A 25,184-nucleotide genomic window follows, 5' to 3' on the forward strand; every position below is an offset into this window, starting at 1 on the left:
TTGCTCCCTCTTGCTGGTGCCCTCCCTGCCAGGAATGTTGCTGTCTCTCTCTGGGTTTCTCTTTAGAGCCCTCTGCAGACGTCACCTCCCCAGCAAAGCCCTCTGTAACCACCCAGCCTGAAGTGGGTTCCCCCTGAATAGCTTAAGCAGGTTTTTTTGTTAATACAGTCCATTTGGTGTCAATCACCTCCTTTCTCAGTCTTTTTTTTCTATTGTTGTATATAGTTATACATTTGTTTTTGTTTTTGAGACAGAGTTTCGCTCTTGTTGCCCAGGCTGGAGGGCAATGGCACAGTCTCAGCTCACTGCATCCTCTACCTCCCGGATTCAAGTGGTTCTCCAGCCTCAGCCTCCTGAATAGCTGGGATTACAGTCATGCACCACCACGCCCAGCTACTTTTGTATTTTTAGTAGAGATGGGGTCTCACCATGTTGGCCAGGCTGGTCTCAAACTCCTGACCTCAGGTGAGGTAATCTACCCACCCCAGCCTCCCAAAGTGCTGGGATTACAGGCGTGAGCCACCCCACGCAGCTAGTTATGAGTTTTTATGTCGTGCCTCTCTAAATAAGCCATGATCCTGTGCCTTCCACTTTTATATTCCTTAGAATTTTTAGTTTAGGGCCTGCATGTGGTAGGCCCTCTGTAAAACAGAGATAGTGTGAGAATTACTTTGATAGTGTGAGAATTACAGAATTAGAACTCTGAGGGGCTTTGGTCAGTTTGCCACGTTTTCTTTCTTCCTTTTTTTTTTTTTTTTTTAATGCAGCCTACAGAGTTGGACACATTTTCTTGATAGGTTGAATACTTGTTTCTTTGAGCACTGGCAGCTTGTAATAGAGACTTAGGCCATAGTTAGTTGTTTTACTTACTGATTGTTTCCAGGGTAAAACCAGATCTGTGTATAAATGAGTTTGAGGGTCAGGTCTGATGCTATAGAATATCCCAGTTGTTGCATGGAAAACAGCTGGCTTGGTGTGTTGGCTAAATTGGGTATGAATATAGTCCACATTAAAGGTAGGCTCTTTAGGTTGAATTTCTTTTAAAAGGGTTTTTCCGGTGGAGTGCAGCATCCAGCTCATTAATTTTCAAGTTGAAATGTCTTCACAAAAACATGACTTTCTTTAGCACAGTACTAGCTTGTAATATGTCAAAATTGCATTCAAAGGTTGGTTAAAAGCTGAAAGTGCTGTTGCCAGCCTTCTGAATTGCAGGCTCAGAAATCCTTTTGAAAGAGGAAGAGAGTGGGTGTAGGAAGGTGGGAGGAAGCAGTTACCCAGGAGGAGCATCCTCTCAGGATCAGGTTGATGAGGCCCTAGTTTTGTTTTTGTTGTTGAAACAATTGCTGTGTAAAAATGAGTGAGCAAATGCCTACAGTAGCTATTTGTCTTACAGAAGTAATTTTTCCTTTAAAAAGGATACCTCAAAGAGCCTTTCTCCCTCTCTGAAGAACTTACTTCTGGGAGAGTTCATTTTGTTCAGCCCTTCTTGATTGTGTGTTTGGTAAATGTTGGGCGGGATTAGGAAATGGCTGGATGACACTCTGGATACCTGGAAATTGCTGCTGCTCTTCCGGCACAGTGATTCGAACCTGGTGAGAGTTGAAAAAGGGGTTCTTCCCACATTCTTTTAGTGCGGAGATAAAACGTGAAGGCCTGCTGATGTAGGCTCTGTAGCTCAAACGGGGTTTTAAAAATAGAGAAGCTTTCCAGAAAAGTCCAGGTTGCCGACTGTGCTTGAAAAGCATGAGCTCCCCAGGCTGCTGCTCCTCCGAGCCCCAAGGAGCTGGAGCCGGTGCCGAGGCCCCGGGAGAAGACCCTGTCCCGCTGTGCTGCTCACCAGGCCGGCCACCACCTCGGCCAGAGCTTCGGGCAGACCTAAAATTTGTACACGTTTTCACATCTAAAACGTTGTGGTGGTGTATTTAATCAGTTATTGCAGAAGATAGTAAAAACTGTAGGTTGGTTTCTTGGTTTGTACCAATCTGTGTAGGCTCTGACTTTGTGTAATAAAAGCAGGTTTTATTTTATATGTGGACTTTCTCCCCTAAAGCTACCTTTTTCATACTGGTAATGTCTTTCCAGACTTTTTATTATGAGTAATGCTCATTTTTTAAAAAGTTGATAGAGAAGTACTGTGAACACCTGTATGCATGTCCCCTAGGTAAATTAGCACGTTTGCTTTCTCTCTCTCTCTTTCACAAACACATGTGCACATAGATTTTGTAGAAACATTTGAAAGTAAGTTGCTTTATATCATGACACTTTACCCCTAAATACTAAAACATGTATTGCCTAAGAATAGATATTCTTCTGTCTAGCTGTGATTTTTATCACAGGCAAAGAATTGTGCACCTGTGGTCCCAGCTACTTGGGAGGCTGAGGTGGGAGGATCGCTTGAGCCAGGAGGTGGAAGATGCAGTGAGCCAAGATTGTGCCTGGGTGACCAGAGTGAGACCCTGTCTCAAAAGAATACAAATACAAAATAAAAAATGTTATTATATGAAACGCATGGTTGCATTTCCTCGGTTGTTCCCCAGATGTTTCAATAGCTATTTTTACTCTAATCCAAGAGCTAATGCAGCATTGCATTTGGTTGTTCTCTCTTTAGATGCCTTTATTCTAGACAGTTCCTTGCTTTTTTCTGTTTATCTTTTAAGACACTGACATTTTTGTTTGTTTGTTTGTTTGTTTAAGCGTCTAGGGTGGTTGTGTAGAATGTTCCATAATTTGGGTTTGTCTGATGATTTTCTCCTGAGTAGCTGGGATTATAGGCATGTGCCACCATGCCTGGCTAATTTTTGTATTTTTAATAGAGACAGGGCTTCACTATGTTGGCCAGGCTGGTCTCAAACTCCTGACCTCAGGTGATCCGCCCGCCTCAGCTTCCCAAAGTGCTGGCATGAGCCACTGCACCCGGCCTGATGTCCTCATGGTTATTAGCTAAGGGTCAACCATCTTTGTCCTGAGGGCTGCAGAAGCCTGTGGTGTTTGTGTCTGCTTCTGCTGCATCACGCCAGGCTGTCCAGCTGTCCTGTCGCTGGGGCTCAGTTCAGTCATTTGGTGAAGGTGGTGCCCATGAGATCTTTCCATTGTAAAGGCACCCACCTTTGTTCCTGTGTTAAATTTATCTGTAATCTGCAGGATGATAATTTGAGACTCTGTCTCTTCTGAACCCCTTTCATTAGCGTTCATTGATGATCCTTGTCTGAATCAGTTATTATACAGTGGTGGCTGGAAAATGGTGATTTCTTAAACACTCCCTCTGTGTTTATTAGATTTTTTTTTTTGCCTGTAAAGTTTTCTCCCCTGTTGAGTATCACTGTGTGGTTTATAATGCTTTGCCACCTTTTTTCTTTCTGGTATTCAAATTATCCCACACTTGGTGAGTGGAGCCCCTTCAGGCTGGTTCCTCTGTCCCTTAGGCGTATCCCTGTCTGTCACTGGGCACTCCTCGCCTCCTGGTGGGAAACGTTTCTACCTCACCTTGACCTTCCCGTGCTCCAGACGCGTAATCAACCATTTCTCCAAGCAGCACGGATTCCTTTGTCATAGGGAATGTTATTTGGAAATCAAGATCTGGTTGCCAAGTGTGCTCATCAGGAACTCAGATGTCATTGCTTTTCGCCCCTTCCAGTGGAAGGAGCTAGGAGCTAGGACGTAGATTGATGATTTTAATCAAATTAGAATGCTTCTGTTTTTCAGGGCCTGCTTACACACTTAGTAGAAACTTGCGTGGCTTGTAGCTCATGCTGAAAAACTCTGGTTCTGGTACCTAAGCCACCCCAGAGATGAAAGTTACATCTACTTTTTGCGGTCTTTTCATTTCCAGAACCATCCACAGTTAGAACTGTATATGCTGACAGTATGCAGAATTCACTGACCTTAACATATCTCTGAAAGACGGTCAGGGTAAGAGAGTGCAGAAACAAAAGGCGGGACTGATCTTTTTATTGAGTAAGCTTGTATTCTATGCTTCAAAACGTGTTTATTGAACAATGACTTTGTTTTAGGCATTGAAGTCCTCGTTCTGCTGAGGATAAAAAGTCTTTGCCCTGCAGCCTAGCAGTGCATTTGGTGGCAGAGTGACAGGCTGGGAAGAGAATGTGGAGGGGGTGAGAGAGGCGCTTGCTAACTGCCCCTGACACTGACAGAGCTCTGGAGAGGTCAGCGCAGCTTCTGAGTTAGCTGCTCCTTAGCCTGGATACCTTAAATGCCATCTGGTTGGTCATGCCAAGGTAGAGTGAATGTCTATGCAAATATGAGTCTACATGGATGGATAATTTTACAGGGAAGGGAACGTTTTTAGTGTGGTTGAAATTCAAGGTGAGGCTGCGTGGGTGACACCTTCTGCTGACCACTCTATTTCAAGATTTGGAAGGATGGTGTGTGTATTTTGAAAATGGCCTAGTTCACGTGCTTAAATGGGAGAGACCCTAGCTAAGGCTACATCTTAGTAAGTGCTTACTCTGCCCTTTATGTCACTTACAAAGATTCATTTTGTTTGAAACCTTTGTAAGTCTCAGTTTCTTGGTACGTCATAGTACTGGAATGTACAAAGCCAATTTTTTTTTTTTTTAAGTAGAGTGCAGTGGAAGTCAGTTTAGATGGTTTTCAGTGTCCGTGTAGAACAAATGGTAGCCAACCTGTTTTCCTGGATTGTTCTTGTTTGGTACTTAATAAATTCTTAGGCCTTTGAATGGGACTTATCTGTGGTGGGATCTGAGCAGGTGATTAAACTTCTTAAGTGTTGTTTACATAAAGTGCATAAAGAGACAGATACTGAGTGATTTTTCAAGACTCTGGCAGGATTCAGAATACGTTTGAGTAGAAGAGGGGAGTAGATATATTGAGTAGAAGAGGGGAGTAGTATATATATAAAAAAAGAATATATTTTTAACTTCCAAAGTAAGAACACTTAAGAAACACATATAATTGGCCACCACATGTGGGTTTTGCATCCTTTCCAGACCATCCTGTGCCTGACTCTGATATTAATTTTCTGAAAATGTGACTCTGGCCACCTGTTCATGCTCCCTCCATCCCAGCTCCTGGAGAGGAAGGCCAGGGCCTTCTATCTGCGCCCGGCAAGGCATGGTCTGTGCCTCATCGTCATGCACCACAGAGACCCCCGGCCTCACCTCCCACCACTTCCCTCCCCTGGGGGCTTTGGGTCCGTGCCCCCACTGGAGGTCGCCTTGCAGTCGCACTCCTGAGTTCTTTCCTGGAAACGCTCTCCACCTCGCTGACTGTGAACAGACCCTGGCACGCTTCGAGGCTCAGCATGTGTGCCTCCTCTCTTTCAAGGCTTTCCCCACCCCACCCCTCCATGCAGAGCATGTTCTCCCTCTTCTGCCTCCTGGCAGCTGCTTATCCTTCTCACCCTCATGGATGCTGTTGACTCCCTTCCCTCCCTCCTGTACTGACTAGCTTGGTCCCTTGTACGTAGGCAGCTGGAGTGTAGCGTGTGCTTTTCACATTGATTTAACCTTGTAACGTTGTGGAGAGAAAGTGAGATACACGCAAGAAAACTGAGGGTGACTTTGAAGGAATTGTAGTCAAAACCCAGGCGGAGGAATTCCTGTGATTCTCTAGTCCTCCTGGGATCTTGGCGGCAATGTTTGTGATCTGTGTATTACTTCTACTCAGAAGGGCAGTCCTGTGGAAGGTAAACATCAGGGACTTGCTGCCAGAAAGGGAGTGTTTTTAGTATGATAATGCCCTGAAGCTACTTGTAACTTGTCAGAAGTAAAATGAAAGCCGTTTGTGCCATTTTCGTTAATATTTTTTAACACCAGAGGTTTCTTCCTTAACTCTGTTTTTGGTTGTGATTAATTTAAGATGGGAATTCACAGTTTTTACCCCACCTCATTTTTTAGTACATGTTGAGCATCTCAAATTTAAAAGTCCGAAGTCCGAAATGCTCCAGATGAGAAACTTTTTGAGCACTGACGCGATGCTCAAAGGAAATTCTCATTGGAGCATTTTGGATTTCGGATCTGTGGATTTGAGGTGCTTGACCAGTAAGTATAATAGAGCTATTCCCAAGATCCGAAAAAAATCTGAAATCAGAAGCCCTTTCTGGTCCCAGGCATCTTGGAGACGGGATGCTCAACCCATACAGTCTTACAGAGGGGTGACATCTATCAGTCAAGCAAGAGTCATCCTGCAGTACCTTCCTTTATAATGAGGCTGACCATAGGGGCAGGCACTGGATTTCCTTTTTCAGGTTCCTTCTTACAGCCTAGATTCTTACTACCCTATGCCCCCCTCACCCCTTTTTTTTGAGACGGAGTCTTGCTCTGCCACCCAGGCTGGAGTGCAGTGGCACCATTTTGGCTCATTGCAGCCTCTGCCTCCCAGGTTCTAGTGATTTTCCCACCTCAGCATCCCTGGTAGCTGGGATTACAGGTGTGTGCCACCATGCCCTGCTAATTTTTGTATTTTTGGTAGAAATGGGGTTTTGATACATTGGTCAGGCTGGTCTCAAACTCCTGGCATCAAATGATCTGCCTGCCTTGGCCTCCCTAAGTGTTGGGATTACAGGCGTGAGCCACCACACCCGGCCTTATTACCCTATATCCTATGGTTTCCTGTTCACATGCACCATGAGCTACTGGATTTCCTTTTTTTTTTTTTTTGAGACAGGGTCTTACTCTTACTCTGTTGCCCAGGCTGGAGAGTACAGTGGTGCAGTCACAGGTCACTGCAGCCTGCACCTCCTGGGCTCAGGTGGTCTTCCCATGTCAGCCTCCTGAGTAGCTGGAACTACAGGCATGTACCACCACACCTGGCTAATTTTTATATTTTTTGTAGAGACGGGGTTATGCTGTGTTGCCTAGGCTGGTCTCAAACTCCCAGGCTCAAGTGATCTGCACACCTGGGCCTCTGGATCGATTAGGTTTTAATATGCATTCTGCAACATCTTTAGTTTGGTAATCTTTGTGGATTGCTACAGACTAAATTATTCACAAGGAATAATATTGAATAATTTAATTATTCACAAGGAATAATCTTGAAAGATCTCATGTGTTCTTTACTCATCTTCCCCCAGTGATAACATCTCGCAGAACTGCGTGCACTGTCACAGGATGCTGCCGTGCGTACAGTCGAGGCGCAGCGTGTTTCCCAGGCGCCCAGGCGTCTCTCTTGTGGCCCTTTTACAGCCACACCTGCTTCCCTCCTGCCCCCACCCCTTCCTTAGCCCCTGGCAACCACTCATCTGTTTTCGGTTTCTAAAGTTTTGTCTTTTGAAGAATGTTTTGGACATGGAATCATACAGTACGTAACTGCTGAGGCTTTTTTTTTTTTAGCTTAGCGTAATTCTCCCACAATCCATCCAGTTCCTCGCATGTGTCAATAGTTCATTCTTTTTTTTGCTGAGCAGTGTTCTGTGGTGTGGCCGCGGTGCAGTTCGTTTAGCCTCGCTGAGGAAGGACGTCTCTGAGTTGTTCCCAGTTTCTATTATGAGGAACGCTGCTGTGAATGTTTCTGTGTAGGGTTTTGTGTGAACATAAGCTCTCATTTCTCTGGGATAAATGCCCAGGAGCGCAGTTGTTGGGTTGTATACCGTTGCATGTTTAGGTTTTAAGAAGATACCTGTTTTCTGGAGTGGTTGCACCATTTTACATTCCTGCCAGTGATGTGTAAGGGATTCAGTTCTTCCACATCCTAACCAGCATTTGATGGTGTCACTGTGTTTTATTTTAGCCATTCTGATAGTCGTATAGTGATACTCCTTTGTGATTTTTTTTTTTTTTTTTTTTGAGACGGAGTCTCGCTCTGTAGCCCAGGCTGGAGTGCAGTGGCCGGATCTCAGCTCACTGCAAGCTCCGCCTCCCGGGTTCACGCCATTCTGCGGCCTCAGCCTCCCGAGTAGCTGGGACTACAGGCGTCCGCCACCTCGCCCGGCTAGTTTTTGTATTTCTTAGTAGAGACGGGGTTTCACCGTGTTAGCCAGGATGGTCTCGATCTCCTGACCTCGTGATCCGCCCATCTCGGCCTCCCAAAGTGCTGGGATTACAGGCTTGAGCCACTGCGCCCGGCCAATGGCCCTTTTCTCTAATGAACATCTCTCGTGTGCTTATTTGCCATCTGTGTATCCTCTCAGGTGAGATATCACTTTCTGTCTCTTGCCCATTTTCTAATTGGACTTTTGTAAACTCTTGAGTTTTTTTTTTTTTTTGATCATGGTAAAAGCACATGAAATTTACCATCTTAACCATTTTTAAATTTCAATTGTGTGTCAAAAGACAAAATTACAACAAATTTAGTGTATGTTAGTGTATGGATCTTAATTGGCTTTTTTGGTTCCAGAATCAGGCAACACCTCATTCTATAAAATAGAATTCTGTAAAATATAGTGAGTGTTTTCATGAGCCCAGCAGAGGAAGGTGGCTTTGTAGACAGAAAAGGGGTGAGGGAAACAGGCACAGAGAACAGCAAGCAGATGGGTGGTTTCAGAGTGGCTTTCCTTGCAAAGGTTAACGCAGAGGGGACTTCCTTATCACGCTGGCCCAAACTGGCCCGTTTGGGGGATTCGCTGTTCTCTCTCTCCTGATTTCTTGGAAAGTCAGATAAACAGCTTACTTTTGGCTTGGTAGTGTGGAGGTTACCAAGAGGGACTCCATTTTGGTTTGGTCTGCTGGGCCTGGTGCAGGAGCTCAGTCCAAACCAGTGTTCTCCTGGTTCACTATACTTATGTTGAGTTTTGAGAATTTTTTATGTATTCTAGGCACTAGTCCTTTGTCAGATACGTGGTTTGTAAATACCTCCTCCCATTTTGTAGTTTGTTTTTTCATCCTCTTAACGGGTTTTGTTTTGTTTTGTTTTGTTTTGAGACGGAGTCTCGCTTTGTCGCCCGGGCTGGAGTGCAGTGGCTAACTACAAGCTCCACCTCCCGGGTTCACGCCATTCTCCTGCCTCGGCCTCCCGAGTAGCTGGGACTACAGGTGCCCACCACCACTCCCAGTTTATGTTTTTGTATTTTTAGTAGAGACAGGGTTTCACCGTGTCTATAGCCAGGATGGTCTCGATCTCCTGACCTTGTGATCTGCCCGCCTCAGCTTCCCAAAGTGCTGGGATTACAAGCGTGAGCTACTGCCCCTGGCCTTAACGGGGTCTTTTAGCTGATCAAATGTTTTTAACTTTGATGAAGTTCATTTTATCTATTTTTTCTCCTATGGATTGTGATTTTGGTGTCACATCCAAGAATTCTTTGCCTAGCCCAGGATCCCAAAGATTTTCTATCTTTTTTCCTAAAAGTTTTAGTTTTGTGTTTTACATTTAAGTCCCTGATCTTTGAGTTACTTTTTATACAAGGTGTGAGGTTTAGGTCAAGATTCATTGTTGTTATTGTTTTTGCCTATGGATGTGTAATTGCTCCAGTAACGTGTTGAAAAGACTGGCCTCCTTTCTTTTCCCCATTGCTTTTACATCTCTGTTGAAAATCAATTGGTGTTTCCTGACAAAGGTGCAGATACTAAAAAATAAATCAGTTGGGTGTATTTGTTTGAGTCTGTTTCTGGGTTCTGTATTTTGTCCCATTGATCTGTATGTCAGTTACCCCTCTCCTAATACTAGACGGTCTTGATTACTGTAGTTGTATAGTAAGCCTTAATACTGGGGTGACTGATTCCTCCCAATTTATTCATCTTTTTCAAAGTTGTTTTAGTTATTCTAGTTCCTTTGTCTTTCTATATAAATTTTAAAACAATCTCGTCTATAGTTACCAAAACATCTTGCTGGGGTTTTGTTAGGAATGATGTTAGTTATGGGGAGAATTGAGATCTTTACTAGGTTGAATCTTCCAATCCATGGACATCGAGTGTCTTTTTCTTCTTTAATGAAAGCTTCAGATGTGAAGACAGACAGTCGTGGCGCTGCCCGTTGCCGTGCCCCGAGAGGTGCTGTTCCAGGGAGAACACGTTCAGCGGCAGGACATCAGGATGTGTCTTTTGCTCACTTCCGCTTTTTTTGTTTTTAAATTTATAGGCCTATGAAAGGAGGTTCCCTACGTGTCCTTTGATTCCGATGTTCGTGGGCAGTGACACTGTGAATGAATTCAAGAGTGAAGATGGGGCTATTCATGTCATTGAAAGGCGCTGCAAGCTGGATGTCGATGCACCCAGACTGCTGAAGAAGGTAACGGGCGGAAAGGGCGTCTTGGAGGGCCCCTCCCGAAGACAACACAAAGTTACACTACAGCTTCTGTGCAATTGGATGTTACTAGTTAACACTTTTTCTCTTTCTTTCTTTCTTTTTTTTTTTTTTTAAGATTGCAGGAGTTGATTATGTTTATTTTGTCCAGAAAAACTCACTGAATTCTCGGGAACGTACTTTGCACATTGAGGCTCATAATGAAACATTTTCCAATCGGGTCATCATTAACGAGCATTGCTGCTACACCGTGAGTAATCTGTCACTCCGTGGAAGACGTTCTGCTGACATGTGGCTTCTGAGGATTGTTTGATCACCATTTTAAACAGTGCATCTTTTTGTCTTAGAGGGTAGTTCTTCATTAGATGTTGTCACTTATTTCTCATGTGTAGGAGGAAGGGTACCAGGTATGGTCTCCTGCAGAGTAGATTATGTTGTTGTGGCAGTTAAGGCAGCTAAGTGATGCCTTGATTTGGTTTTGCTTTTGTTTGTTTTGTTTTGTTTTGTTTTTTGAGACACAGTCTCCCTCTGTCACCCAGGCTGGAGTGCAGTGGCATGGTCTTGGCTCACGGCAACCTCCACTTCCCAGGTTCAAGGGATTCTCCTGTCTCAGCCTCCCTAGTAGCTGGGGTTACAGGCACACGCCATCACGCCAGGCTGATTTTTGTATTTTTAGCAGAGAAGGGGTTTCACCGTGTTGGCCAGGCTGGTCTGGAACTTCTGACCTCACATGATCCACCCCTTGGCCTACTTTCTTTCTTTCTTTTCTTTTTTTTCTTTTCTTTCTTCTCTTTCTTTCCTTTCTTTTTTTCTTTTTTAGATGGAGTTTCACTCTTGTCAGTCAGGCTGAAATGCAGTGGCACAGTCTCAGGTCACTTTAACCTCCACCTTGCAGGTTCAAGTGATTCTCATTTGTCAGCCTCCCAAGTAGCTGGAATTACAGGTGCTTGCCACCACACCTGGCTAATTTTTGTATTTTTAGTAGAGACAGGGTTTCACCGTGTTGGCCAGGTTGGTCTCCATCTCCTGACCTTGTGATCCGTCTGCCTCAGCCTCCCAAAGTGCTGGGATTACAGTCATGAGCCACCATGCCCAGCCTTAAATATTACTTTCATATGCCACTTCTTTTCTAGTCTCACTGTAATATGTTAGAAATATCTAATGAAGTACTAAGATGTGTGCCTTTAAGATTAGTGCCGCGAGTGTTTATCTGTCTTAGTATCTTCACTGCTTACCACCCTGTGTCAAGAACTTCTTTTATGAGAATTTTAGAATACTCTCCTGCCAGATTGCTATATTTCTGCCCTTCTCCCCTGCAGTGTATCCTTAACACTGAATTCAAAGTGATCTATTTAAAGTGTGTCAGATCAAGTCACTTCTCTGGGCTCAAAACCCTGGAGTGTCTCCGCAGTTCACCCAGGGGAAGAGCCCAGAGTCCTTATGGTGGCTTGCAAGGGCCTGAGTTCTCTCCTGGTCACACCTTTCCTGTCCTCCTTGCCATGCGGTGGGCATCCCTCAGGGGCTTTGGCTCCAAGGTGCTCGCTGCCATGCTGTGCTATTCCTCCCTACGTCTCTAGTCTCACCTCCTCCTATCTCGGCTCAGGTTACCCCTTCTTGGCCAGCCCCAGCCACCCATTTAATTCTGCAGCCCGACACCCCAACCCCCAGTCTTTATTTTTTTCCTTCAGAGATGGGATCTTGCCCTGTCACTCAGGCTGAAGTACAGTGGCACAATCACAGTTCACTGCAGCCTCCACCTTCCAGACTCAAGTGATCCTTCCTACCTCAGCCTCCCAAGTAGCTGGGACTATAGGCACATGCCACCACACCTGGCTAATTTTTAAATTTCTTTGTAGAGATGAGGTCTTGCCCTGTTGCCCAGGCTGGGCTCAAACTCCTGGACTGAAGCCATCCTCTCACCTTGGCCTCCCAAAGTGTTGGGATTACAGGTGTGAGCCATCATGCCTGACCCCTATCCCTGGTTCTTTCAGCCTGCTTCAAGGTTTCTTTTTTCCATAGCACCTACTTATCTTTAATTTTCTTACATACTGTGTTTCTGGCTGATTGTCTCCTCTGTTAGACTCTGTTGAAAGCTTCCAAGGCCGGTACCTTTTTGTTCATGATGGAGAAGACTATTGAGTGAGTATGTTGAATGAATGAAGCAAGAATGAAAATGAAGCTCTCCTTTTTTTTTTTTTTTTTTTTTGAGACAGAGTCTCACTCTGTCGCCCAGGCTGGAGTGCAGTGACGCGATCTCGGTTCACTGCAAGCTCCGCCTCCTGGGTTCACACCATTCTCCTGCCTCAGCCTCCCGAGTAGCTGGACTACAGGCGCCCGCCACCGCGCCTGGCTAATTTTTTGTATTTTTAGTAGAGATAGGATTTCACTGTGTTAGCCAGGATGGTCTCGATCTCCTGACCTCGTGATCCACCCACCTTGGCCTCCCAAAGTGCTGGGATTATAGGTGTGAGCCACCGCACCTGGCCGAAGCTCTCTTTTTATAGTCATCTTTGAAATGTTTTTGAACAATTATTTGGATCTCTTCATGATTTAGAATGTGATTTTGGTCCTAATTTTGAACATGATTTTGGCATTTTTTCCATCTGCTGTCTTTGTGATAGTAGCATTATTAGTAAAGTAAGTGTTTCTTCTGGTTCCTGGTTAAACTGAGGAGCAGACAAATGATGTTCTGTTGTCAGTTCAGTCAGTGAGAGTGCTTTCTCTTTATCTGCAGGTTCACCCTGAAAATGAAGATTGGACCTGTTTTGAACAGTCTGCAAGTTTAGATATTAAATCTTTCTTTGGTTTTGAAAGTACTGTGGAAAAAATTGCAATGAAACAATATACCAGCAACATTAAAAAAGTGAGTGTATCTTGGGATTTTGCGGCAGAGGGTGGGCAGGAGTCTCTGAGATGACCCGTCTTTTTGGAAGGCTGGGGATGGGTTTAGCGAAGGATTTGCAGCATTTCTTGGGTGGAAGACGCTGTGATCCCTACCCCCGCCTCATCTTTAGGTATAGGGGTTAAGGTGGTGCTGGTTGCTGATGGGGGAAGGAGGTGCCTGTCGCTCACGCTATGACACTGTCTGCCTGGAGTTGCTGAGAGAGGTAGAAGTTGGGGAGAGGCAGCAGCAGCTGGCACACAGCACCCAGGCCTTGCAGCAGGATCGGGAGGAGGCCTGGGGGCCTGGGAAGGTGCTTGCCAGGCAGGCTGCCCCCCTTGGATTGTCAGTTCTTCCACGGAAGACCTTCCTTTCTCGTTTTTGTGTTGTTGCTCATCAGTTGTTATGGAATTGTGGTTTTGAAATCTATCCATGTGGGATTATGGAGTGGTTTTTGAAGGCTCATTTTCAGGGTACTGCATTGAAAAGAATTGAAATTGAGACAGAAATCATATATTGAGTACAAGTACCATAAATCAGCATTTTAAAATAGTCATATAAAAATTCCATCTCTTTAGATATTAGTTCCTAAACCTTGGAAAAGAACAAGTAAAATAAACACACAAAACCATTTGGCCTTTTTTTTTTTTTTTCTATTTATTTTGTAGCAATTCAGTTTTATTGGTGTTTAAAAAAGCTTATGAGGGACTGGGCGCACTGGCTCGTGCCTGTAGTCCCAGCACTTTGGGAGGCTGAGGTGGGCAGATTGCTTGAGCCCAGGAGTTCGAGACCAGCCTGGACAACATTTCGAAACCCCATATTTACAAAGAATACAAAAATTAGCCAGATGTGGTGGCACATACCTGTAATCCCAGCTACTGGGGAGGCTGAGATAGGAGGATGGCTTGAGTCCAGGAGGTCAAGAGTACAGTGAGCTGTGATCATGCCACTGCGCTCCAGCCTGGGCCACAAAGCGAGACCCTGTCTCAAAAAAAAAGCTTTTGAGGCTCACCATCTTCTGTTGGCTAGAAAAAAAGAAAAATCTTGGGAGGGATGAATGATTTGAATATTGAATATATATTCACCTTTAAATTGCTTTTGTTTTAAAGGGAAAGGAAATCATTGAATACTACCTTCGCCAGTTAGAAGAAGAAGGCATAACCTTTGTGCCCCGTTGGACTCCGCCTTCCATCACGCCCTGTTCAGAGACATCTTTGTCATCCTGCAAGAAACAAGCAGCATCCATGGCCGTCGTCATCCCAGATGCTGCCCTCAAGGAGGGGCTGAGTGGTGATGCCCTCAGCAGCCCCAGTGCACCTGAGCCCGTGGTGGGCACCCCTGACGGTGGGTCTGGCAGGGACTTCATCCCGAGAGCAAGGCTAGGGAAGTCAGCATGGCCGCTTTCTCTCTGTTCGCTCTGCCTGTTCCCGCTTCCTTGGAACATTAGATAACTCATAAAGAAAAGACCTATATCTCTTTTCTGGCCCTTGTCCTCTAACGTATGTAACACACTCATTCTACTTTCCATTAGATTTTTTGTTAATAGGTTGGAAGGGTTATATCAAGTTATTTTTATTCTTTTATAGATACTGGAAGGTGTTTGTTTGTTTAAGAAATCGGGTCTCACTGTGTTGCCCAGGATGGTCTTGAACTCCTGGGCTCAATCAGTCCTTCTGCCTTGGCCTCCCAAAGTGCTGGGATTATAGGTGTGAGCCACCACGCCTGGCCTAAGGAAGGAATTTGTTTGTTTGTTTATTTATTATTTATTTATTTTTGAGACGGAGTCTTACTCTGTTGCTCAGGCTGGAGTGCAGTGGTGTGATCTTGGCTCACTGCAACCTTCACCTCCCAGGTTCAAGAGATTCTCCTGCCTCAGCCTCCCGAGTAGCTGGGACCACAGGCATGTGCCACCATGCCCGACTAATTTTTGTTTTTTGGTTTTTTTTTTTTGAGGTGGAGTCTTGCTCTGTCACCCAGGCTGGACTGCAGTGGTGCGATCTGAGCTCATTGCAACCTTCGCCTCCCGGGTCCAAGTGATTCGCCTGCCTCAGCCTCTTCAGTAGCTGGCATTTTAGGCATGCACCACCATGCCTGGCTAATTTTTATATTCCTAGTAGAGATGGGGTTTCACCATGTTGGCCAGGCTGGTCTTGAACTCCTGATCTCAGGTGATCTGCCCACCTCAGCCTCCTGAGTAGCTGGGATTACAGGCGTGAGCCACCAGATTTCTTACATTCTTGAACACAGTAGCTCTATTCAAAATAGATTTAGATTTCCTGGGGTTTTTTTTCCATAAATTTTATATCTTGTGAGTCCTTTTTGTGTTATGTTCCTCTTGAAATTAAAACAGTCATTAATATCTCTTATAGTCAGGAATAGTATTGTGATTTGGCAATAGAGGTAACTCAGTGGTAATCAGGGAAAGATAATTGAGTCAGAAAGTTGACCTGTGGTTTAGTCAGTGATTGATCTCAAAGCCTGTCCCTAGAGTCCTCTAGGGTATCTGGTTTACATCTGCCATCTCTGCGGTTTCATTTGCCTCTAAGACTCTAAGACCACACGTTAACTCCACTGAGCAGGAAGACTTTGGGAGCCTAAAGCTCCAGTGTTTTTGTTGTAAATAAATGTCACTTACATTCCAGACAAACTAGATGCCGACTACATCAAGAGATACCTGGGCGATTTGACTCCGCTGCAGGAGAGCTGCCTCATTAGACTTCGCCAGTGGCTCCAGGAGACCCACAAGGGCAAAGTGAGTGTCGGTACCATGCCCAGTGTGCAGGGCCAGAGCTACGTGAAATCATGGAATCTCTTCCTGCTCATGGTCACCAAGAGTAATATTCCCAACTTCCACAGCTGGGAAGGTTTCTTCCAGTTTAGAAGTCATTGAATTTGTGTCTCTGTGGAATCTAAGTCCTTTATAGCAAGTGATGATTCATGACTAACTACATTTTTCTAGACTTTACAGAGCAAGGTCTGGCTACAGACAGTGTCACATCACAAAGCAGCATGTGTTCCAAGTATTCATACGTTCAAATTTTCAGAAGGTGTAAAAAGAGTTCAGAGATTTATCAGAGATTAGAAACGTTTGAGCTTTAATTTTCAGGTTTTTGGTGAAATTTTAGCCTCATAAGGGTGTAGATTTTTATGGTAAGCCTTTTGTAGTGAGCAGAGCCTGGTATGTATCTAGCAAGTTACTGGCATTATTCAGTAAAGGAAAACTAGGCGTGACTTGTAGTCGGCCTGATCTCTAATTCTGTCAGCCTGGTTACTACAGAACAAATAACTGAGTGCCGTTGAATACCAGTCATCAAGAAAACCACTGCAGTAATGATGGCCGCCATTTGTTGTCTACTTACTGTGCATTAGACACTGGTTTCAGGCCTTTATTCCGTCCTTCCAGCAGCTCTCTCTGGTGGTGTTTTTTCACTGGTTTTACACGTGAGGAAACTGGGGCGGAGAGAAGTGAAGTAACCTGCCTGAGGTCTCACAGCCAGCGAGTGGTGGGGTCAGGATTTAAGCCCAGGCCATTTTGTTCCAGAACCTACATTCTTAACCACTTCCACGTAAGTGTGGTCCTTTCTGAGTGAAGATGATGCCACATCAGTAGGCCACATGCTTTTGAGTTATTTCCCAGGAGTTGGGGTCATGAGTAGCTCATGTTCCCACCCCCTTCTTGTTCTGATGGACCAGCCTCTGAGTTGGTAAGCACATGGCCACGGAGGAAGACACTTAGTCCACGCGACACTCAGAACACGGCCTTGGTCTTGTTCTTCATTCAGGGAGGCCAACCTGTTGATTGACAGTAATGGAATCTGGAGAAGATTCCTATATGTTAGTCAGCAATACTGCCACACCATGAAAACCCAACATGCTTTTTTGTATTCTGACTTTTTCTGTGGTTTTTGTTTTTAATTATCTTAAGTCTTATGATCAGTCATAATTTTTAACTTTGTGTGTATCTCCTAATCTTTCTAATAAGTTGGCAAAAGCACCATTGCCAATCACATAGACACGTGGTAGTTCTACAGTTTTATGTTTTTGATTTTTTTTTTTTTTATACAGAGTCTTGCTCCATCACCCAGGCTGGTGCAGTCTTGGGTCACTACAACCTCTGCCTCCCAGGTTCAGGCTATTCTCCTGCTGAGGCTCAGCCTCTTGAGAGCTGGGATTAGCTCTGCCACCATTCCTGGCTAAGTTTTGTATTTTTAGTAGAGAACAGGGTTTCACCATATTGGCCGGGCTGGTCTCGAACTCCTGACCTCAAGTGATCCACCTGCCTTAACCTTCCAAAGTGCTGGGATTACAGGTGTGAGCCACTGGGCCCAGCCTCGAATGGCTTTTTAAAGACAATGCTAAATTATGACTTAGTCTGACTTAAGTAGTAAATAATTGAAAAGTGAAGTTTAACTTGCTACTATTTCTTGTCATACTGACTTTTAAAAGCATCTGACCTTATAGATTATCTATAAAATGTGAGAAGTGTTAAATATTCCTTATTTGATATTACACATAAACTACACTAAAATGCCTTTTAATAAGTAAAGGGAACCATTTTGGATACAGGAAATTCTAATTAGATTGTCATAGTTAAGGCCAGAAATATAAAGTAAATATTGCTGCTTTATCTTCAGCGTTTGCCTTTAAGAGGCAAATAAATAGAAAATACAGGTGAGTCTTGCTGGATTCTGAGGCAGTGAAGGGATTTCCTCGGTATTTAAATAGAGTCATATAGCCAGTTATGTAAACCCAGATATAAAACCAATCTCCAGTAGGTTTTAAGAAGGCATTTACGATCTTTGTGAAAGTTGAACATTACTAGTGAAGTCTAATCATGTCTTTAGAAGGGGAAAGCAGTGTAGCATTACTGAATCAGAATTATTAAAATTCAAAAAACCGAACATAGTCCTTTAACCACAAGCCAGCCTTAGTTAAATCAGGATTGCCCAACAAAAATATTCTGATGATCGTTCATGATCTGAATTCTGGTGTATGAGATCTATTAAATTATGATACACATTAAAAAGTCATGACATTTCTGTTTTCTAATAAGGCAGTGACCAATTACTACTCATTAGTAGCTTTTTTGAGATAAACTTTCAAGTCTGCCCTTTCTGTCTTCTTCTTTTTTTTTTTTTTTTTTTTTTTGAGATGGAGTTTCGCTCTTGTTCCCCAGGCTGAAGTGCAATGGTGCGATCTCATCTCACTGCCTCCTCTGCCTCCCGGGTTCAAACGATTCTCCTGCTTCAGCCTCCCAAGTAGCTGGGACTACAGGTGTGCACCACCACACCCGGCTAATTTTGTTCTTTTAGTAGAGACAGGGTTTCTCCATGTTGGTCAGGCTGGTCTTGAACTCCTGACCTCAAGTGATCCGCCTGCCTTGGCCTCCCAAAGTGCTGGGATTACGGGCATGAGCCACCACACCCGGCCAGTGAAGACCATTTTTGTTCCAGGGATTCTCCAAATACCCCATCAGTGTGTCCTCACTCCAGGTGATGCCTTTGTTCTTATCGGCATCTGTATATAAGAGAATCTGGCAGTCTGGCCTGTCTTCTGCCCGGAGAGACTGTGGAGATGTGGCCCAGTCTTGTGCTTGCTTCCCTTTTCCGTGGTGTGGCACTGGGCACCCTTCGGAACAAAAATCTTGCCTTTCTCAACATCATCCATGTTTAATTCTCTTTTGTTGCTGGCACTATGAAGGTTTCCATTCAGAAGCCAGGTGTCCTGCTCTCTCTTTATTCTGACTTTTTATTTAAATGCAGTATGTGTACAGAAAAGTGCACAGATCATAGTCATTCATAGATCCGTTCATAGAATTGAAGCATTTGATGTTTAGGGAATTATTTATGCCTTCGCTCTACTTTGCAGAAACTAAAATGAAATACCATAACGATTATTCAAACTGATAATGCTGATTTTCTCTAGAGCAGTAAGGGAGATTTTTCTGGTACCAGCTCATTTTAAATAGTATAATAATGCAGCTCACTGTTGATTAAAAGTGGGAGTTTTAGGCCAGACCTGGTGGCTCACGCCTGTAATCCCAACACTTTGGGAGGCCAAGGCAGGAGGATCGCTTGAGCTCAGAAGTTTGAGACCAGCCTGGGCAACGTGGGGAAAGCACATCTCTACAAATACAAAACTTAGCTGGGTGTGGTGGCGTGTGCCTGTGGTCCCAGCTACTCAGGAGGCTGAGGTGGGAGGATTGCCTAAGCCCAGGAGTTGGTGGCTGCAGTGAGCTGAGATCGTGCCACAACACTCCAGTCTGGGTGACAGAATGAGAGACCCTGTCTGCAAAAGAAAAGTGGAAATTTTAGGGTCTTATTCCCTTAGCAACTTTTTTAAGTGCAGTTAATGTGATCTCAGCTCACTGCAGCCTCCACCTCCCAGATTCAAGTGATCCTCCTGCCTCAGCCTCCGAGTAGCTGGGATTACAGGCATGCACCACCATGCCTGGTTGATTTTTGTAGTTTTGATAGAGATGGGGTTTCACCATATTGGCCAGGCTGGTCTCGAACTCCTGAGCTCAAGTGATCCACCCACCTCGGCCTCCCAAAGTTCCCTTCACATCTGTTAACGTTGCTTAGAAACGTCTTTCTCTCTCAATAGATTCCAAAAGATGAGCATATTCTTCGGTTTCTCCGTGCGCGGGATTTTAATATTGACAAAGCCAGAGAGATCATGTGTCAGTCTTTGACGTGGAGAAAGCAGCACCAGGTAGACTACATTCTTGAAACCTGGACCCCTCCTCAGGTCCTTCAGGATTACTACGCGGGAGGCTGGCATCATCACGACAAAGGTACCGGATGGAGTTGAAACTGTGTTTCCGTCATTGTCTTGATGTGTGGTTGAAGATATCTTCCAAGGCCTCCTTCCCTGGAGTTGAGTGGGGCCCCTTGAGTGCATCGTTTCTCCTCACTCTGAGAATTTGGCACCTTCCCCAAGTTGAACAGACTGATACGCTTCCCTGCGGGCACACTCCCATCCCGCCCTGGGCAGGCAGGAAGGGCCTGGGACTGCTCTTTCCTCATGGACACTCGTCATCCTTGGGCAAATGACTTGATTTCCTCAGTGCAGTACAGTTTGTTTTGACCTATTAAAAAGGCAGCAGTGCCTATGGCAGAGTGTTTTCAGTAGCGCAGTGTTAACAAAGGGACTTTTCAATGACCTAAACCCTATGAGAGCTTAAAAAGGTTCAGCCAGGTTTTCTACATCACAGCCGTGAGCACTTCAGTTCTGCTTTGGGAGTAAGGCCTGGATGAAGGTGATGCACCTAAAATGAAGAGTGGTTTAAATGAGAACCGTGAAACACAGTTCCCCGAATGCCTTCCATACCCTGCCTTGCAGGAAGACCTCACTGTCAAAACTACGCTCTCTTTCGTGAGCCAAAGTTTGAGAGCTGGGCAGGGTGGAACTGGAAGCATCGGCGGGAGGGAAGCACTGTAGAACTGGCTTTTTCCCTCTAAGCAAGTCCTTTCAGAGGACTTGCTCAAAGCTCTGCTTTGTCTGGAATTACCAATTCATGTTTTGTATTTCTCCAGGTTAATTGGAACTTTATTAATTTTTACTGGAAACATAATATGTATATTTATATTATTCCACTTTGTTATAGGCCTGCCCGTAAAAGGTTAAAAAGTTTGTAGTCATTGACAAATGTGTCTTTTTTTTTTTTTTTTTGGAAACAGAGTCTCGCTCTGTCGCCCAGGCTGGAATCCAGTGGCAAGGTCTCAGCTCACTGCAAGCTCCACCTTCCAGGTTCAAGCAGTTCTCCCGCCTCAGCCTCCTGAGTAACTGGGACTACAGGCATGCGCCACGATGCCCGGCTACTTTTTGTATTTTTAGTAGAGATGGGGTTTCACCGTATTGGCTGGGCTGATCTTGAACTCCTGACCTCATGATCTGCCCACCTCGGCCTCCCAAAGTGCAGGGATTACAGGCATGAGCCACTGCGCCTGGCCTCAACAAACGTGTCTTATTAAACGTTGGGAGAAACTTTCTGTAAATAGACCTTTCCATAAGATTTTGGAGCACATAAAAATGTTTTGCTTTAAGTAGACCAGGTCTAGAGCTAGATTCTCCTGGGAGATGAAGTTCACTAGGTGACAAATACAAGATAAATGTTACCCTCCAACCCTCCGTCCCATGTCAGCATGGCACTGCTGGTCCTCTGTTAACCACAGAAGACAAGTCTTGGTTCCTTTTCAGGAGCACGATCCGTCTGCATTCCTTCTGCTGCCCCTTTTGGGACAGTGCGGCAGGAGGCTGGGTAGTGCTGACTCCGGGGATACACTGTGGCCACCAAGATCTGTTTCCCTTTGTGTGGATGGCCCATGATGATAGGGCAGTATGGGACGAGTTAGGCTCATCTCAGGCGGCACCCATTAGACCTCCAGGCTATAAAGAAGTAGAGCCAGGCCAGGTGCGATAGCTCACTCCTGTAATCCCAGCATTTTGGGAGGCCAAGGCAGGAGGATGGCTTGGGCCCAGGACCTCCAGACCAGTCTGGGCAACACAGTGAGATATTGTCTCTACTTAAAAAAAAAAGGAGGCCGGGTGCAGTGGCTCACACCTGTAATCCCAGCACTTTGGGAGGCCGAAGCGGGTAGATCACCTGAGGTCAGGAGTTTAAGACCATCCTGGCCAGCATGGTGAAACCCCATCTGTACTAAAGATAACAAAAATTAGCTGAGCGTGGTGGCACACGCCTGTAGTCCCAGCTACTCGGGAGGCTGAGGCAGGATAATTGCTTGAACCTGGGAGGCGGAGGTTACAGTGAGCCAAGATCGTGCCAATGCACTCCAGTCTGGCAACAGAGCAAGACTTCGTCTCAAAAAAAAAAAAAAAAGGAGGCCCAGCACGGTGGCTCATGGCTGTAATCCTAGCACTTTGGGAGGCCGGGGCGGGTGGATTGCCCAAGCTCAGGAGTTTGAGACCAGCCTGGGCAACACGGTGAAACCCCATCTCTAGTAAAATACAAAAAATTAGCTGGGCGTGGCGGCGTGCACCTGTAGTTCTAGCTACTTGGGAGGCTGAGGCAGGAGAATCGCTTGAACCCGGAGGCAGAGGTTGCAGTGAGCCAAGATCACACCACTGCCCTCCAGCTTGGGCAACAGAGAGAGACTCCCCCTCAAAAAAAAAAAAAAAAAAAAAAAACAGTCGAGCCAACACAGGCTGCCTGGTGGGGTTTTAAGGATTTTTAGAATGTTCTCATTTATCTTGGTCCTTAGAGTGGGAATTGAAGGAAGCTGGCTTTTAAAAATCTTGCATTCAGTTTTTAGTAATCTGTGATGTGAAAAAAAATGATTTTCTAAAAAAGAAAAATTTAAAAGTACTCTGTAGTCATAGAAGTGTCTGGATAGTTTGATGTTCCCTTGCTGTTGAAAATCAGAGCTCTTGGGCAGCCCCAGTTGTTCAAGGTGAACCCAGCTTATGGGCAGTGGTTCAGACTGAGCCCAGCATATAGGCAGCCCGAGCTGAGCTCCAGCCGGATTCCCCTCGTCCCAGCACAGCCTTCTATTTCCAGGACCCTGCACAGCTACTCTGTCAGTTGGTTTTTGTTTTTCTCATTTACAACTTTTTGGGGTAAATATTGGACACACACCCCCCATCACACACATAAATCAGTTGCTGCTTCTAAGAATCAGAAAGATCTTCAAGTACTCCTAGAATATAGGCGAACACATTTCCCTGTTAAGGGTCTTAGAGTTGTATCCTCAGTTTCAACTGGGATGGTGCCGATAACTCATTCCTCCCCTCCTCTGCAGATGGGCGGCCCCTCTACGTGCTCAGGCTGGGGCAGATGGACACCAAAGGCTTGGTGAGAGCGCTCGGGGAGGAAGCCCTGCTGAGATACGTAAGTGCGCGGCTGCGAGACTCCAGGCCTCACTGTGGCGTCACTTTCTTTCTCTGCCAGTAGGATTGGGGTGTTAACCAACCTGTTAAAACAAACATGAATTGCTTTTGTAGTTAGAACTGAAAATACATTAATATCATCTTAAAATTTCAAAAGAAGACGCAGAAGTTATAACAGTGTCTCTCACAGTGGAAGCGTCAGCGCGGCAGTCAGGTCTCCCCCGAGATGCCTGTGTAGCAGCGGTTCGGAGTCTTTCCATTCACTGCCACATGGAATTGCCCTCTCCTGGGACGCCACTCACAGCAGACCTCTTGATAGCTTTCTTTCCACTGGCCCTTAACGCGAGCTCTTGGCATCTTTCTCTAGACCGTCCTGAATGCCTGCTGACTCCAGCCAGGCCCCGCTCCGCTGCTGCCGCCATTGGCAGCGGTGCGTCCCCCTCGCAGAGAAGAGGATGGTCCTTCAATTTGAAAACAAACAAACTAAAAAGGCACATTTATAACCCCATTATCGTGAAATATGCACTTTTGATTTTATTTTTTATTATGTTGAGATGGAGTTTCACTCTGGTTACCCAGGCTGGAGTGCAATGGTGTGATCTTGGCTCACTGCAACCTCCGCCTCCCGGGTTCAAGTGATTCTCCTATCTCAGCCTCCTGAGTAGCTGGGATTTCAGGTGCCCGCCACCATGCCCAGCTAATTTTTTTTGTATTTTTAGTGGAGACAGGGTTTCACCATGTTGGCCAGGCTGGTCTTGAACTCCTGACCTTAGGTGATCCTCCCGCCTCGGCCTCCCAAAGTGCTGGGATTACAGGCATGAGCTCCCCCTGCCTGGCCAGCTTTTTTTTTTTTTTTTTTTTTTAAAGAGACATGGTCTGACTCTGTTGCCGAGGCTGGGGTGCAGTGTCTATTCCTGGGTGTGATCACGACTCACTGCAGCTTCAAACTCCTGTCCTCAAGCGGTCCTCCCACCTCGGCCTCCTTAGTAGCTGGGACTACAAACACTACCACTGAGCCTGGCTCACTGTTGGTATTCCCTTGTGTATTGTGTTAGTCTTCCCCCACCGCCATGTGTGTTTATATATCCCCACATGCACACGATCACACATAAAAATGGGGATGGTCTTTATCTACAGGGGAAGGGTTTGTTAACCTAAAGCAAAGGATCGCTTGAGCCATGCCTTACGTCTGTTCTAAGGCTGCCTTTTCTCTTGGCTGCACATGTGGTATCAGAGTGTTCCCACACTCACAGATGCTCATCTGCTGTTCCCCTGCGTTTGTTCTGAAGACAGAGCCCCAGAGCCAGGCCCCTGCCCATCTGGGGATTCCTCTGCGCCTCACTTTGGATAGTCGTTACCTTTGATTTGCCGCACACGACAGTGTTTGTTCTCTGTCAGTCAAGAGTAAAATATTTTTGTTGGTGGTGATGTGTTTAGTTAGCGCATGTGAATGTGTAAGAAAATCTGCATAGGTCACTTTTTTGGTTTACATACTTATCTGTAATACGCTGTTAGTGTCCCTCTTCCATAGCTGGACGGGGTAGTTTTAGCCTTAGACTAATCATGGACAATTTTCATGCCCTTTTGTATGTAGGTTCTCTCCATAAATGAAGAAGGGCTAAGGCGATGCGAAGAGAATACAAAAGTCTTCGGTCGGCCTATCAGGTAGATGTGGGATTTTTGTTTTTCCTTTCAACTTACTGAGAAAACGCATTAAATATTTCTAGTTGATTTTTGGAATTAAAATCTGCTTATTATTTTCCAGGGTGCTCTAAAAGGTAGAAAAGAGGTGAACATGTAATATGCTAGTGACAAGGGACAGAACACTTAGGGTTTTTTGACCCCAGGCGTTGCTGTCACGTCAGCCTGAGTGGGTTGGCCTGTCTGCTTAGTCTGCGCGGGCTGTGGGAGCCCAGGGCTGCAGGTCCTTTGCTTGTTTTTGCCTCCCCTCTCCACTCAGATGACTCTCTGTTCTTAAACCAAGCTTTAAGTTATAGTAAAGAGTTCTGAAAATGTTTAGTGATTCAAAGGTTGACATTGATAAGGGTGTAGATGGTTCGCTGGGATATAAGTTCCGTGAGAACAGAGATTTTGAGGGCCTTTTGCTGATTGCTGTATTCTCAGCTCCTGAGACAGCGCTTCTCTCTCTCTCTCTGTCTCTCTCTCTCTCTCTCTGTCTCTCTCTCTCTGTTGAAGCATAGCCCACTGCAGTTCAGACACAATATGTGTTAAAATACAAGCTGTGTGCCCTGTTGATGGCAGGTTAGTGGGGCGGTTTAGCACGTCAAGGACAGCACAG

The 25,184-nt window shown here is 45.3% G+C and overlaps 1 protein-coding gene across 3 annotated transcripts in view; it reads left to right on the plus strand.

Moving 5' to 3' along the window:
- Positions 1-25,184, plus strand: part of SEC14L1 (SEC14 like lipid binding 1) — a 76,623-nt gene that overhangs the window by 41,024 nt on the left and 10,415 nt on the right. For 2 of the 3 annotated variants that reach the window (XM_025361966.1, XM_025361967.1), the window contains exons 4-11: positions 9,991-10,140; positions 10,274-10,405; positions 12,890-13,018; positions 14,146-14,380; positions 15,679-15,788; positions 19,643-19,832; positions 22,798-22,886; positions 24,480-24,550. In XM_025361966.1, coding sequence (XP_025217751.1) covers positions 9,991-10,140; positions 10,274-10,405; positions 12,890-13,018; positions 14,146-14,380; positions 15,679-15,788; positions 19,643-19,832; positions 22,798-22,886; positions 24,480-24,550 — 1,106 coding nt within the window. Of the gene's footprint in view, positions 1-4,064; positions 4,236-9,990; positions 10,141-10,273; positions 10,406-12,889; positions 13,019-14,145; positions 14,381-15,678; positions 15,789-19,642; positions 19,833-22,797; positions 22,887-24,479; positions 24,551-25,184 lie in introns of those variants that run through there. The other variant, XM_025361968.1, reaches the window with a different exon arrangement.

The sequence above is a fragment of the Theropithecus gelada genome, chromosome 16, assembly GCF_003255815.1.
Source record: "Theropithecus gelada isolate Dixy chromosome 16, Tgel_1.0, whole genome shotgun sequence".
In the NCBI taxonomy this organism is placed as follows: Eukaryota; Metazoa; Chordata; class Mammalia; order Primates; family Cercopithecidae; genus Theropithecus; species Theropithecus gelada.